This window comes from Heterodontus francisci, chromosome 5 (genome assembly GCF_036365525.1).
Source record: "Heterodontus francisci isolate sHetFra1 chromosome 5, sHetFra1.hap1, whole genome shotgun sequence".
NCBI lineage: Eukaryota > Metazoa > Chordata > Chondrichthyes > Heterodontiformes > Heterodontidae > Heterodontus > Heterodontus francisci.
In genome coordinates, this window is record NC_090375.1 from 145,768,004 (window position 1) to 145,780,261 (window position 12,258).

Below are 12,258 nucleotides of genomic sequence, written 5' to 3' on the forward strand. Positions count from 1 at the left end.
AATATTGTTCTGTAAATATTTGACATTGCAACCCAGCAATAGTATCAGTGTTCATAAGTTAAAGTTCCTTTGTTAATTACAAGATGGCAGCCAGCCCATATTTGCTTCCATTAACATCGCTGAGTGGAACTTTCCAAATGCACAAATGAACTCTCAAATGACAAGCAGTGTCATGGAAATTATAGTACCTTTAACCATAGCTTTTCTTAATGACATATTTGCAGAGTTAATGCATTTTGAGCATATCTTTTGAGGATGCTGGATAATTTATGTTGGTCTAAATAAGTAAGCATTTCAATCAGTTCTTGACAGTCCATTTAGTGTTTTTAAAAAAAAAAATACTGTCAGGTTTGTGCAGAGAAACAGTAAGTTTATGGTAAACACACTACATCAGTTAACTGTTAGACTGCCAGAAAACCCAAGGATATTCTAGTCTCACTTGCTATGATACTGAAACAATGATTAAAACTACATTAATAAATAAAATCAATTATCAGGAGTTACTTTATTACATAATAATCCTATACTAGAAAAATAAACTCCCAAGAGTTTAGAAATGCTTTTCTTCTTCATTCATTTTCAAGTTCTGCTTCTTCATTCTCCATCCCCCCTTTTTTTTGTTTTCTTTTAACTTCATGCACTCTTTTCCAGCTTTTCATACTGCTTTTGTATTAAAAACCTTGACGTACTTTATATGTATCTTTTCCTTTGTTTCTCAGGCCCCAATATCCATTTTGGAGGTGGAAGCCTCTGGTAGATGCTTTTTCAGCCAATTGTAACTGACAATTCCAAATACTGACCTGCCATTTTAGAGAGATTGAGTAGAGTTTGATAGAGGTGTACAAGGTGATGACAGCTTTAGAAAAGGCAGACAAAGAAAAGGTGTTCCCATTAGCTTATGGTACAAGGACTAGGTGACACAGATTTAAGGTTTTTGGCAAGAGATGCAGGGGGAATGTGAGGAAGAACTTTTTTAAGCAGCGAGTGCTAATGACCTGGAACTCCTTGCTTATGATGATGGTAAAAGCGGAGATGATCAGTGATTTCAAAAAAAAATTGGATAGGCACTTGAGGGAAATAAACTTGCAGGGCTACAGGGATAGAGCGGGAGAGTGGGACTGACTGGATTACTATATGGAGAGTTGGCATGGACATGATGGACTGAATGGCCTCCTTCTGTACAGTTATGACTGTATGGGCTGAAATTTATGAGCGCACTGCAAACTGCAGCGGCGTGCTCTGATCTTGATAATTTGCACAGGGGCTCATTTAAATGGAGGGGGCAGAGTGACCACTCCCAATGTCATAAAGGGAGCAGCCGGTCTGTCCCCGGCAACAATGTCCAGTGCCACCGTGCAGGCACCAGCGCCATTTTTAAAGGGCCTCAAGCCCTGCATTTTAATTACCATTTTTAAAGGGACAGGTATTAAAACAGGTGTTGAGTGGTAGGCGACAGAGAGTGGGGATAATGGGTAAGTACTCCGATTGGCAGGATGTGACTAGTGGTGTCCCGCAGGGATCTGTGTTGGGGCCTCAATTATTCACATTATTCATTAACGACTTGGATGATGGCATAGTAAGTCATATATCCAAATTTGCTGATGATACAAAGTTAGGAGGCATTGTAGACAGTCTAGATGATAGCATAAAATTGCAAAGAGATAGTGACAGACTAGGTGAGTGGGCAAAACTGTGGCAGATTTCAATGCGGGCAAGTGTGAGGTTATCCATTTTGGACCAAAAAAGGATAGAGCAGGATACTTTCTAAATGGGAAGAGGTTAAGTACAGTGGGTGTCCAAAGAGACTTGGGGGTTCAGGTGCATAGATCTTTAAAATGCCACGAGCAAGTGCAGAAAATAATCAATAAGGCTAATGGAATGCTAGCCTTTATATCTAGAGGATTGGAGTATAAAGACACAGAGGTTATGCTGCAGCTGTACAAAACCCTGGTTAGACCCCACTTGGAGTACTGTGAGCAGTTCTGGGCACCACACCTTAGGAAGAATATACTGGCCTTGGAGGGAGTGCAACGTAGGTTTACAAGAATGATATCTGGACTACAGGGGTTAAGTTACGAGGAGAGATTATGCAAATTAAGCCTGTTTGTGCTAGAATTTAGAAGGTTAAGGGGTGATCTGATTGAAGTCTTCAAGATATTAACAGGAAAAGACAGGCTAGATAAAGATAAACTATTTCCACTGGTTGGAGATTCTAGGGGGCATAGTCTAAAAATTAGGACCAGACCGCTCAGGAGAGATGTTCGGAAGCACTTCTTCACGTAAAGGGTGGTAGAGGTTTGGAACTCTCTCCCACAAACAGCAGTTGAAGTTAGAACAGTTGCTAATTTTAAATCTGAGATAGATAGATTTTTGTTAAGCAAACATATTAAGGGATATGGGCCAAAGGCAGGTATATGGAGTTAGGCTGCGGATCAGCCATGATCTCACTGAATGGCGGGACAGGCACGAGGGGCTGAATGGCCTACTCCTGTTCCTATGTTCCTATGTTCTTCCGATAAAAATTTAAGTTTCATTATCAGTGCAAATCCCTCTCCCACACCTCCCCCCACCATGAAAACACTATATCTGAATAGCCCTTTCCAGACAAAAATATTAAAGATTAGATTCTGACCTTCCCTCCCCTGACCTTTCACCACTTTACCCTTCAACCCCATCCCAGCATCCCCAGCATCCCCCCCCCCCCACCACTCGCATAGGATACTGGCATTTCCGCCGCACTTCTGTCCTGAAAATTGCACTCTTTGCCCTTCCCCACCAGTGACACGCCTCGGAACTCCGAATGGAGTTCCAAAGGCGCAGGAATTCCGGGCCAGCGGCTGGAATATCAGCGTGGGATGGCCGTCGCTACCAGGTAAGTAATTATTTAATTTTAATATCAATTGCGGGGGGTGGGGGGTGCCACATTGAGCCCTCGCCGCTGCCAGTAAAATGACATGGGGCCTTCCTGGTGTCGGGGGTCGTGGCAGGCATCTCCGGGAAGAATTTTCTGGGCCCCCTTGCCACAACCCCCAATGCTGGAGGCCTCATAAAATTCAGCCTTGTAGGCTGAATTTATCAGCCCTCTAGGGATGGGCAGGGTGGTCTGCGGCCAGTGAAATAGTGAGGCAAAGCAAGGTGGAGTGCCTGTCGCCTTCCTGACACCATTCAATTTTTTCAGGGGCTGGGAGGCTGTGGATAGCCTTCCCATCCAGAGGCCAATTGAGGCCCTTAAGTAGCCACTTAAAGGCCTCATCCCACTGCTGCTGCCATTTTAACCAGCAATGGGGGTGGGGGGACTCTGCCACGTGGGAAGAGATCCCAGTAACACCTGGCAGCCTTCCTGTGTCCTGTGGGGGGAGGGGGGGTGTCCTCCCATTTGGGCAATCTGTGGCCCATGGCGGGCCCCTTGGCGGCAAAGGCCACCTCTGTGCCAACACCCCTCCCTGTCCTCAACAACTCACACACACCACCCTTCTCCCCCAACCCTTACTTGCTCTCCAAGACTCCAGCACTGCTCCAGGTCCTGTCGCCTACTGCAGTACCAGGAGTAGCCACCGTTCCCAGTGGTGCTGCTGTGACTGCTGAATAGCCAGCCCTCTGATTGCCCAGCAGCTCTTGGAGGTGGTACCTTTGTCTTTAAAGGGATGGTGATCCTGGCTCGGGCAGTTAATTGCTTGAGCACCATTAAATGCAGCCCAGGGTCCCCCAAACAGCTGAGGCAAGTTTCCCCTCACCTTTCGGACCTGGCACCAGGACCCCTGCCAGCTGCATACAATTTAGCCCTATGGCTCTAAAAAGAAAGTATTATATCATTAGGGTCATTTATTTAGAGGGAGAGAAGAGGAAAAGGAAAAACCTTTTCATGTCATGAATGTTTTTCACACATCAGTTAACGTGCACTATAACAGGTTGGCTAAGAAGTGAAATGGAAGATGTCCGTATAGATGCATGTAAGTTGTTTCTTCTCGTGACTGTGATGGTAACATAAGCGTGTGTAAGGAGGAATGAGAAACTGAAGGAATAATGATGGAAAGTGGGCAGTGACAAGTATACAAAGAAGAAGGGAAAGCAGGTACATAAAATCAAAAAGGTGTACAAGTAGTAAAACTGGGGGGAAAATTAGAGGTAACATTCACATATCACCAGCTTTTAAGGAAAATGAACCCTTATTGGATGATTAAGTTGATTGCCATGGACAAGATAATTCACCCAATTCTGGCACATAAGTATTGGCACCACACATTCACATAAGAAACAGAGCAAGTTGGACCGTAGCCCTGCAAGTTTATATCCCTCAAATGCCCATTCAATTTTCTTTTGAAATTATTGACCAAATTCAATCATGGCTTTCAAAAGAGAATTTGATAATTATCTGAAGAGAAAAATGTTCTGAGCTACGGGGAACAGATGGGGGAGTGGGATTAGGTGAGTTGCTCTTGCAGTGAGCCAGCATGGACACGAAAGGCCGAATGGCCTCCTTATGTCTGTAACCATTCTATGATTCTATCTAAAATTGTCATTATCTTGCACATCTCCTTCAAATCTTCTCTCAATCTCTTATGCACCAAATAGAACAGTGACCCAGCTTCTCCAACCTAACCTTGTAGCTAAAATCCCTAATCCCTGGAACTGTTCTGGTAAATCTCCTCTGCACCCTCTCAGGGACCTTCACATCCTTCCTAAAGTGTGGTGACCAGAACTGGATGCAATATTCTAGTTGAGGCCTAACCGTAGCTTTATAAAGGTGCAGCATAACTTCCCTGCTGTCTTCTTTCATGACAACCTTCTCTTCCTTGGTTTCCTAACCCCTTATATTTCTTTTGTTTCCTGTACCTTTTGTCAATCTAGACTTCACGCAGCTGGTGAGGTGAGAGTGACTGCCTTTGATATCAAGGCAGCATTTGAACATGTGCGGCATCAAAGAGCCCTCACAAAACTGGAGTCAATGGGAATCGGGCAAAACTCTCCACTAGTTGGAGTCATACCTAGCAAAAGGAAGATGGTTGTGGTTGTCGGAGGTCAATCATCTCAGCCCCAGGACATCGCTGCAGGAGTTCCTCAGGGTAGTGTCCTAAGCCCAACCATCTTCAGCTGCTTCATCAATGACCTTCCTTCAAAAATAAGGTCAGAAATGGGGATGTTCGCTGATGATCGCACAATGTTCAGCACCATTTGCAACTCCTCAGATACTGAAGCAGTCTGTGCCTGCATGCAGCAAGACCTGAACAACATTCAGGCTTGGGCAGATAAGTGGAAAGCTCCCATCAGCAACATCCTGGGGGTTACCATTGACAAGAAACTTAACTGGACCAGCCAAATAATTACTGTAGCTACAAGAGCAGGTCAGAGACTGGGAATTTCACTGTGAGTAACTCACCTCCTGTCTCCCCAAAGCCTGTCCACCATCTACAAGGCACAAGTCAGGAGTGTGATGAACACTCTCCACTTGCCTGGATGGGTGCAGCTCCAACAACACTCAAGACGCTCGACACCATCCAGGACAAAGCAGCCCATTTGATTGGCACCCCATCCACCAGCTTAAACAATTACTCCTTCTACCCCAGCGCAGTGGCAGCAGTGTGTACCATCTACAACATGAACTACAACAACTTGCCAAGGTTCCTTCAACAGCACCAATTCACATCCTGACTTGGAAATATATCACCATTCCTCATCCGTTGCTGGGTCAAAATCCTGGAACTCTCTGCACACCCACCCCCTTCCCCTGTAACAGCACTGTGGGTGTACCTACACCAGATGGACTGCAGCAGTTCAAGAAGGCAGCTCACCACCACCTTCTCAAGGGCAATTTGGAATGGGCAACAAATGTTGGCCTTGTCAGCGATGCTCACATCCCATGATCAAATTTTTAAAAAAGTGATCCTGCACATTATTGTGAACAAGAGGCTTTGAATTAAAACATCTTAATGGGTGAAAACAATTCTTCATGTGATAAAAAGCATTTGGGAAAGATGTCAGGGCTGGTCCCACCCCACCAGTGTCATATATGGTCAGAATTGCAACAAATCCCCCATTTACAGAGGTAAATAAAGTTTTCTGGTGAAGTAATGCCATCAGCGTGGAAGCAACTCCAAAGAATTTTCCAGCCAATGTAAAAGTATTGGCTAAGACAGAAGAGGGACTCAAGTATGCAGGTGCAAGAAGAGAGAAAGGCAGTGAGTTTACCCTCCTTTCATGGCAAGTTTCATTATCAGCACTTTGTGATTGTATGTTCATCTATTGAGTTGTAATTAGAAGGGCCCTGTTAACTGGAGCTACACTGCTTTTGATATGCAGTTCTTTAGGTTTTTGTTCCACTATAGACGAAAGGTTGTATGAAGAAGTCACAAAAGTAAATTGAGTCCTGCAGACAAATTGCTAGCAGATTTGCAAGGTATGCTAAAATTAAACTCTTTAGACTCGCTATTACATGCCATACTTGTCTATCCCAGGGGACTCATCCTTGTCTTCAGAAGCTGCAACAAGGGTCAGTGTAGTTAATCTAAAGTATAATGGTATCAGTAAATAGCTAATCTCAGGTCAACAGAGAGGCAAGCTATCAAAGTGTAAATAAAATGCACTGCCTTATATTTAAACAGGACAAAAACCAAAAAGGCTAGGCTTACCGATTTACTTTGTCAAGTGTGTCATAGAGACCATCATAGTCATAATCAAACACAGGACCACTTATGACATTAATTCCATTCCGTTCTGTTGCCAGTTTTTTCACCAGTACCTTGTGAAAGTAGTTCCACACTTCTACAGAACAACAATCAGAACATAAAAATAGCAGCTAATGAAAGCAATACAATTATTAACAAACACAGTTTCAAATATAACTGACATTACTTTGCAACAGGGTGAGCCTCTGTTTATAACTTACACAAACACTTAAAAAGTACCCTGAAACTGATCACCTACTGTTTGTTATGTATCACAAAAATTATTAAAGGATTGTGCACAGCCAGTTAGCAACAGTTTGATGGGTTTACATGTCATCAAATAACATTCTCATGCTGTAATGTGGCATTAGCAAAGCTAAAAACTACACTGCTCTTCACGAGTGTGGGAGGAGCCCAGGATTCCTGTCACTGGTAGTCCAGTTTATATCACTGGCATGTAGGGGATTACTAATAAGTGTTCACAATCTTAAATTGTTAATCAGTAGGACATAAAAGTGATTCTGACTCCATCTACTGGTCAAACCAAACTATTAAGTCCTCATTAACAAAAACTAAGATTCTGCTACTTAGCTATTTTTCCTTTTTGACTTTACAAACACTAATACTCACTTTTAAAAGCAGGATACATTGGAACAATATTTGAAGTTAGAAGGGCATCATATTTAGCTTCAAGTGAGGAACCAAGGGCTGCAAAATAAGACAAAAGGATGAAAATTGATCTGACAGGAAGTACATTGAAGTATATTATGTACCTTTTTTCTAAATAAAACAATTTTATTGTATATCTTTATGTATCGTGTCTAGTACTTAAAGCTCATATTTAAAATAAAGCATAACAATTGTCAAATGAGATATTCCATGTATTTAAAAAATATCCTCTTTGCCACAAATTAATTCCAAGAATGATTAGTGGGGTGTGGGGTGGGGGAATGAATTGTATTTGTTATTTTTAAAAGCACCAACCAGAAGAAACAGGGGTTCTTATCTTTGGGCTCCTTCTCTAAGCTAGACCAAGCTGTTCCGCCCAGCTGGCTCTTAAAATGTCATCAGAGTTCAAATGGTTTAATGGGACCAGAGGTAAATACCTAAATTAACTGAGCACTTCCTTTAGGTGGCTGTCTTGGCATCTATACTGAGGACCCTGGCCCATTCCTGCAAAGCAGGAAGCTTCAAAATCTCCCCTTCAAAAGCATTTCCATTTGCCCTGATACCTAGATAATGCATCCTAGTCCACCCATGATAATGAACAGAGAACTCTTATTAGATTGCTTCTGGTGCTGGCTCTATCCCAGGGGAATCATCCTTGTCTTCAGAAGCTGTCGAATAATATTACATTAGGACTTGTTTTGGGCTTTAATAATCTTATTTGTGGAAGGATGTCCTTGCCATGGAGGGAGTGCAAAGAAGATTTACTAGGCTGATTCCTGGGATGGCAGGATTGATGTATGAGGAGAGATTGGGTAGTTTAGTTTAGAGATACAGCACTGAAACAGGCCTTTCGGCCCACCGAGTCTGTGCCGACCATCAACTACCCATTTATACTAATCCTACACTAATTCCATATTCCTATCACATCCCCACTTGTCCCTATATTTCCCTACCACCTACCTATACTAGGGCCAATTTATAATGGCCAATTAACCTATCAACCTGCAAGTCTTTGGCATGTGGGAGGAAACCGGAGCACCCGGTGGAAACCCACGCAGACACAGGGAGAACTTGCATTCTCCACACAGGCAGTACCCAGAACTGAACCCGGGTCGCTGGAGCTGTGAGGCTGCGGTGCTAACCACTGTGCCACTGTGCCACCCCACTGCGCCACTGTGCCGCCCTGGGTAGACTAGGCCTATATTAAAGAACAAAGTACAGTACAGCACAGGAACAGGCCATTCGGCCCTCCAAGCCTGCGCCGATCTTGATGCCTGCCGAAACTAACACCTTCTGCACTTCCGGGGCCCATATCCCTCTATTCCCTTCCTATTCATGTATTTGTCAAGATGTCTCTTAAACGTCGCTATCGTATCTGCTTCCACCACCTCCCCTGGCAGCAAGTTCCAGGCACTCACCACCCTCTGTGTAAAAGGCTTGCCTCGCACATCCCCTCTAAACTTTGCCCCTCGCACCTTAAACCTATGTCCCCTAGTAACTGACTCTTCCACCCTGGGAAAAAGCTTCTGACTATCCACTCTGTCCATGCCGCTCATAACTTTGTAAACCTCTATCATGTCACCCCTCCACCTCCGTCGTTCCAGTGAAAACAATCCGAGTTTTTCCAACCTCTCCTCATAGCTAATGCCCTCCAGACCAGGCAACATCCTGGTAAACCTCCTCTGTACCCTCTCCAAAGCCTCCACGTCCTTCTGGTAGTGTGGCGACCAGAATTGCACACAATATTCTAAGTGTGGCCTAACTAAGGTTCTGTACAGTTGCAACATGACTTGCCAATTTTTATACTCTATGCCCCGACCGATGAAGGCAAGCATGCCGTATGCCTTCTTGACTACCTTATCCACCTGCGTTGCCACTTTCAGTGACCTGTGGACCTGTACGCCCAGATCTCTCTGCTTGTCAATACTCCTAAAGGTTCTGCCATTTACTGTATACCTCCCACCTGCATTAGACCTTCCAAAATGCATTACCTCACATTTGTCCGGATTAAACTCCATCTGCCATTTCTCCGCCCAAGTCTCCAACCGATCTATATCCTGCTGTATCCTCTGACAATCTTCATCATTATCCGCAACTCCACCAACCTTTGTGTCGTCCGCAAACTTACTAATATTCATTAGAGTTTGGAAGAATGAGAGGGGATCTCATAGAAACCTATAAAATTCTAACAGGACTAGACAGGCTAGATGCAGGGAGGATGTTCCCAATGGCTGGGGAGTCCAGAACCAGGGGTCACAGTCTCAGGATACGGGGTATGACATTTAGAACCGAGATGAGGAGAAATTGCTTCACTCGGAGGGTGAATTCTCTACCGCAGAGGGCAGTGGAGGTCAAGTCATTAAATATATTCAAGAAGGAGATAGATATATTTCTTATTGCCAAAGGGATCAAGGAGCGGCAGCCAGCGAAGAAAATGGTGGCTCACTCATGCGGGCCGCGCGCTGCTATGCCGCCAGGATCTAGCACGTGGCAGCCCATCTGCATACACTGGGCAACCCTCCCCCCCCACCATTCACGTGGCAGGGGCAGCCTCTGCAACCAGCAACTGCGTCAGCTGCCTCTGCGCAGGCACTGACACCATTTTTAAAGGGCTGCCAAATCTTCACGGTTGAAGCCCGTATCCCCCATCCAAAAACTCTGTAAATCAATTTTTGGCCCATTCCCCAATACCAAGAAAATAAATGGCTGCCCCGTTCTCCCCCTGACTCCCCCCCCCCCCCTCACCAAAACACTCCATTTAAGCTGTGACCTTTCCCCCCCACAACTGCACAAAGTGCAGAGGTCACCCCTCCCCCCCGACACTACACATGCAGATTTGACCCCGTTTTCCCTCCCCCCCCACCCCCGGTCCCCCAACTACTCAAAAAATCCCAAGTTCCTCCCTTCCCACTTCAGTGGCGCCAGCTTTCCCTGGATGGGAAAGTGAAGGCGCATGAATGCCGGCCGCTGCACAGAAGATCGCGGACAGACAGCAGAATCGCAGTGAAAGGTATGTTAATTTATTAATTTCCTTTACTTAAATATTGAAAGCATGGTCCCATCGCTATGTGGCGGGGGATCAGGCACGGAGCCTCACCACCACAAGGAAGATCGGGCCTTGCAATCCCGGCATCGGGCTCTATGGCGGGCTGCTGCCGGTGCCACCACAACCCTCCCCCCACCCCCGCCGCCGCCAATGAGCCCAACGTCGGAAGCTCGCAAAACCCCGGCCAATGTTTCAGGTCGATGACCTTTCATCCTTTCATCAGAACTGAAACATTAACACTCTTTCTCTCTCCACAGACACTGCCTGACCTGACGTGTATCTCCACCATTTTTTGTTTTTATTTCAGATTTCCAGCATCTGCGATATTTTGCTTTTCTATACATTTTTAATGTCGTTGTTAAACTGTTAATTCCTTATGTAGCACAAGATAACAAATAGTTTGCAATTTTTGTGCTTAAACTTTGCCATTATTACTTTTTTATATATATTGCTTCTTTAATCCTTTTTTCAACAACTGTGGAAATATCCAGGTGTCGCTAATTTTCTTCAGACAACTTTATTTCAAATGCTCGAGATCAAACTCATTAATTTGTAACAAGCAGGCAGTTAAGTGCTGACTGAAGCTTCATGAATTTATACAATTGCTAAATTCAAAAGGCACTTCCAATCGAACACGCAATTGAACAAATCATGCAGAAATTTATATTTGAATTGAGTGGCCTAGATTTCCCCTTCTCCTCTCCTCAGTCATTAAATTTTCAGCCGAAGCAACAAACATTTGGAAATACTTTCTGAAGCATGACAGAATCAAAGAAGTCACTACCAATCTAAACATTAGAGATAAAAATTTTAATTCTCATCTAAAAGATATTTTTGGTCAAGGAACAGTGTGAACTGGGGTGAAAGGAGTCAGACCTCCAGATAAGCAGATTCACTGAAATAAAATGTTTTGGGTTTTATCATCTAAATCTATCTATCCGTCTTCATAAACGTTATAGAAAACATATTAACTTACTGGGAGGATAAAGAAATCCATATGAAATTTGTCTGTCTGCTCTATAAGCTGAACAAGTTTGACTGTGAGTTGCAGAGATGCGTATTTCAGGTCTCACACAGTTGCTCAGAAAGTCTGGAAGATTAAAGAGCTCCACCTGCATTTGGTGTAAAAGGTTCTGTTACAACAATACCAACGAGTCTCTCAAGTTTGCAAGGTAATTTTAAACAGTCGTCTTCTGACAAAATAAGCATTTAGAAAAAGTCTTTATCAATTTATTTTGATCATCATGCAATAATAACAAATCATAGAAACTAAAATAGATTGGGGCTGAAAATGAGCAGCTCCACTGGTGCACTACTGCTGCAAGGTCAATAGGACTGTGACAGAGGGCCAGGAACCCTGACCTCATCAGTTTCTGCAGGGCCTTGTTTAGGGCAGAATCAGTCCATCCCAAACATGGTCCCCTGTGAAAGAGGCAGGGAGAAGGGACTCCCAACCCAGGAGATTCCTCACACCTGGTCTGGTTGGAAGAGCAGCAGAAGATTCACAAAATAAAAGCAGTCATGGCAGACCTGGGCAAAAGCCTGGGAGGCCCTACCAGTTCACATCTCCTCACCACCACCGAATCAGGCACCCCACACCAGAACTTATGGTCTTCTTAGTCAGGTAGACATCCAAGATATGCACTTAGAGGTGATTTCCCTCTCCCCACCCCGCCCCAACTGCCCCAAGCATATTCAAATGATGTGAGCTCCCCTGATCATTCATAATTTAGCAGGATCAATGCCAGAGGTATAGGTGGCCACAACCAAGATGTTGGGTCAGCAAATTTTGAGTCTCATTGGCTCAAATGCATCATCCATCATCTTCTTCTTCTTCTTTGGCCTCCTTGTCTCGAGAGACAATGGGTAAGCGCTTAGAGG

The 12,258-nt window shown here is 44.3% G+C and overlaps 1 protein-coding gene across 1 annotated transcript in view; it reads right to left on the reverse strand.

Moving 5' to 3' along the window:
• The window catches only part of enpp2 (ectonucleotide pyrophosphatase/phosphodiesterase 2), a 115,604-nt gene that overhangs the window by 13,802 nt on the left and 89,544 nt on the right, over window positions 1-12,258 (reverse strand). The window contains exons 22-24 of the mRNA XM_068032197.1: window positions 11,354-11,489; window positions 7,293-7,370; window positions 6,627-6,759 (exon numbers count right to left, since the gene is read on the reverse strand). Coding sequence (XP_067888298.1) covers window positions 6,627-6,759; window positions 7,293-7,370; window positions 11,354-11,489 — 347 coding nt within the window. The remainder of the gene's footprint in view (window positions 1-6,626; window positions 6,760-7,292; window positions 7,371-11,353; window positions 11,490-12,258) is intronic.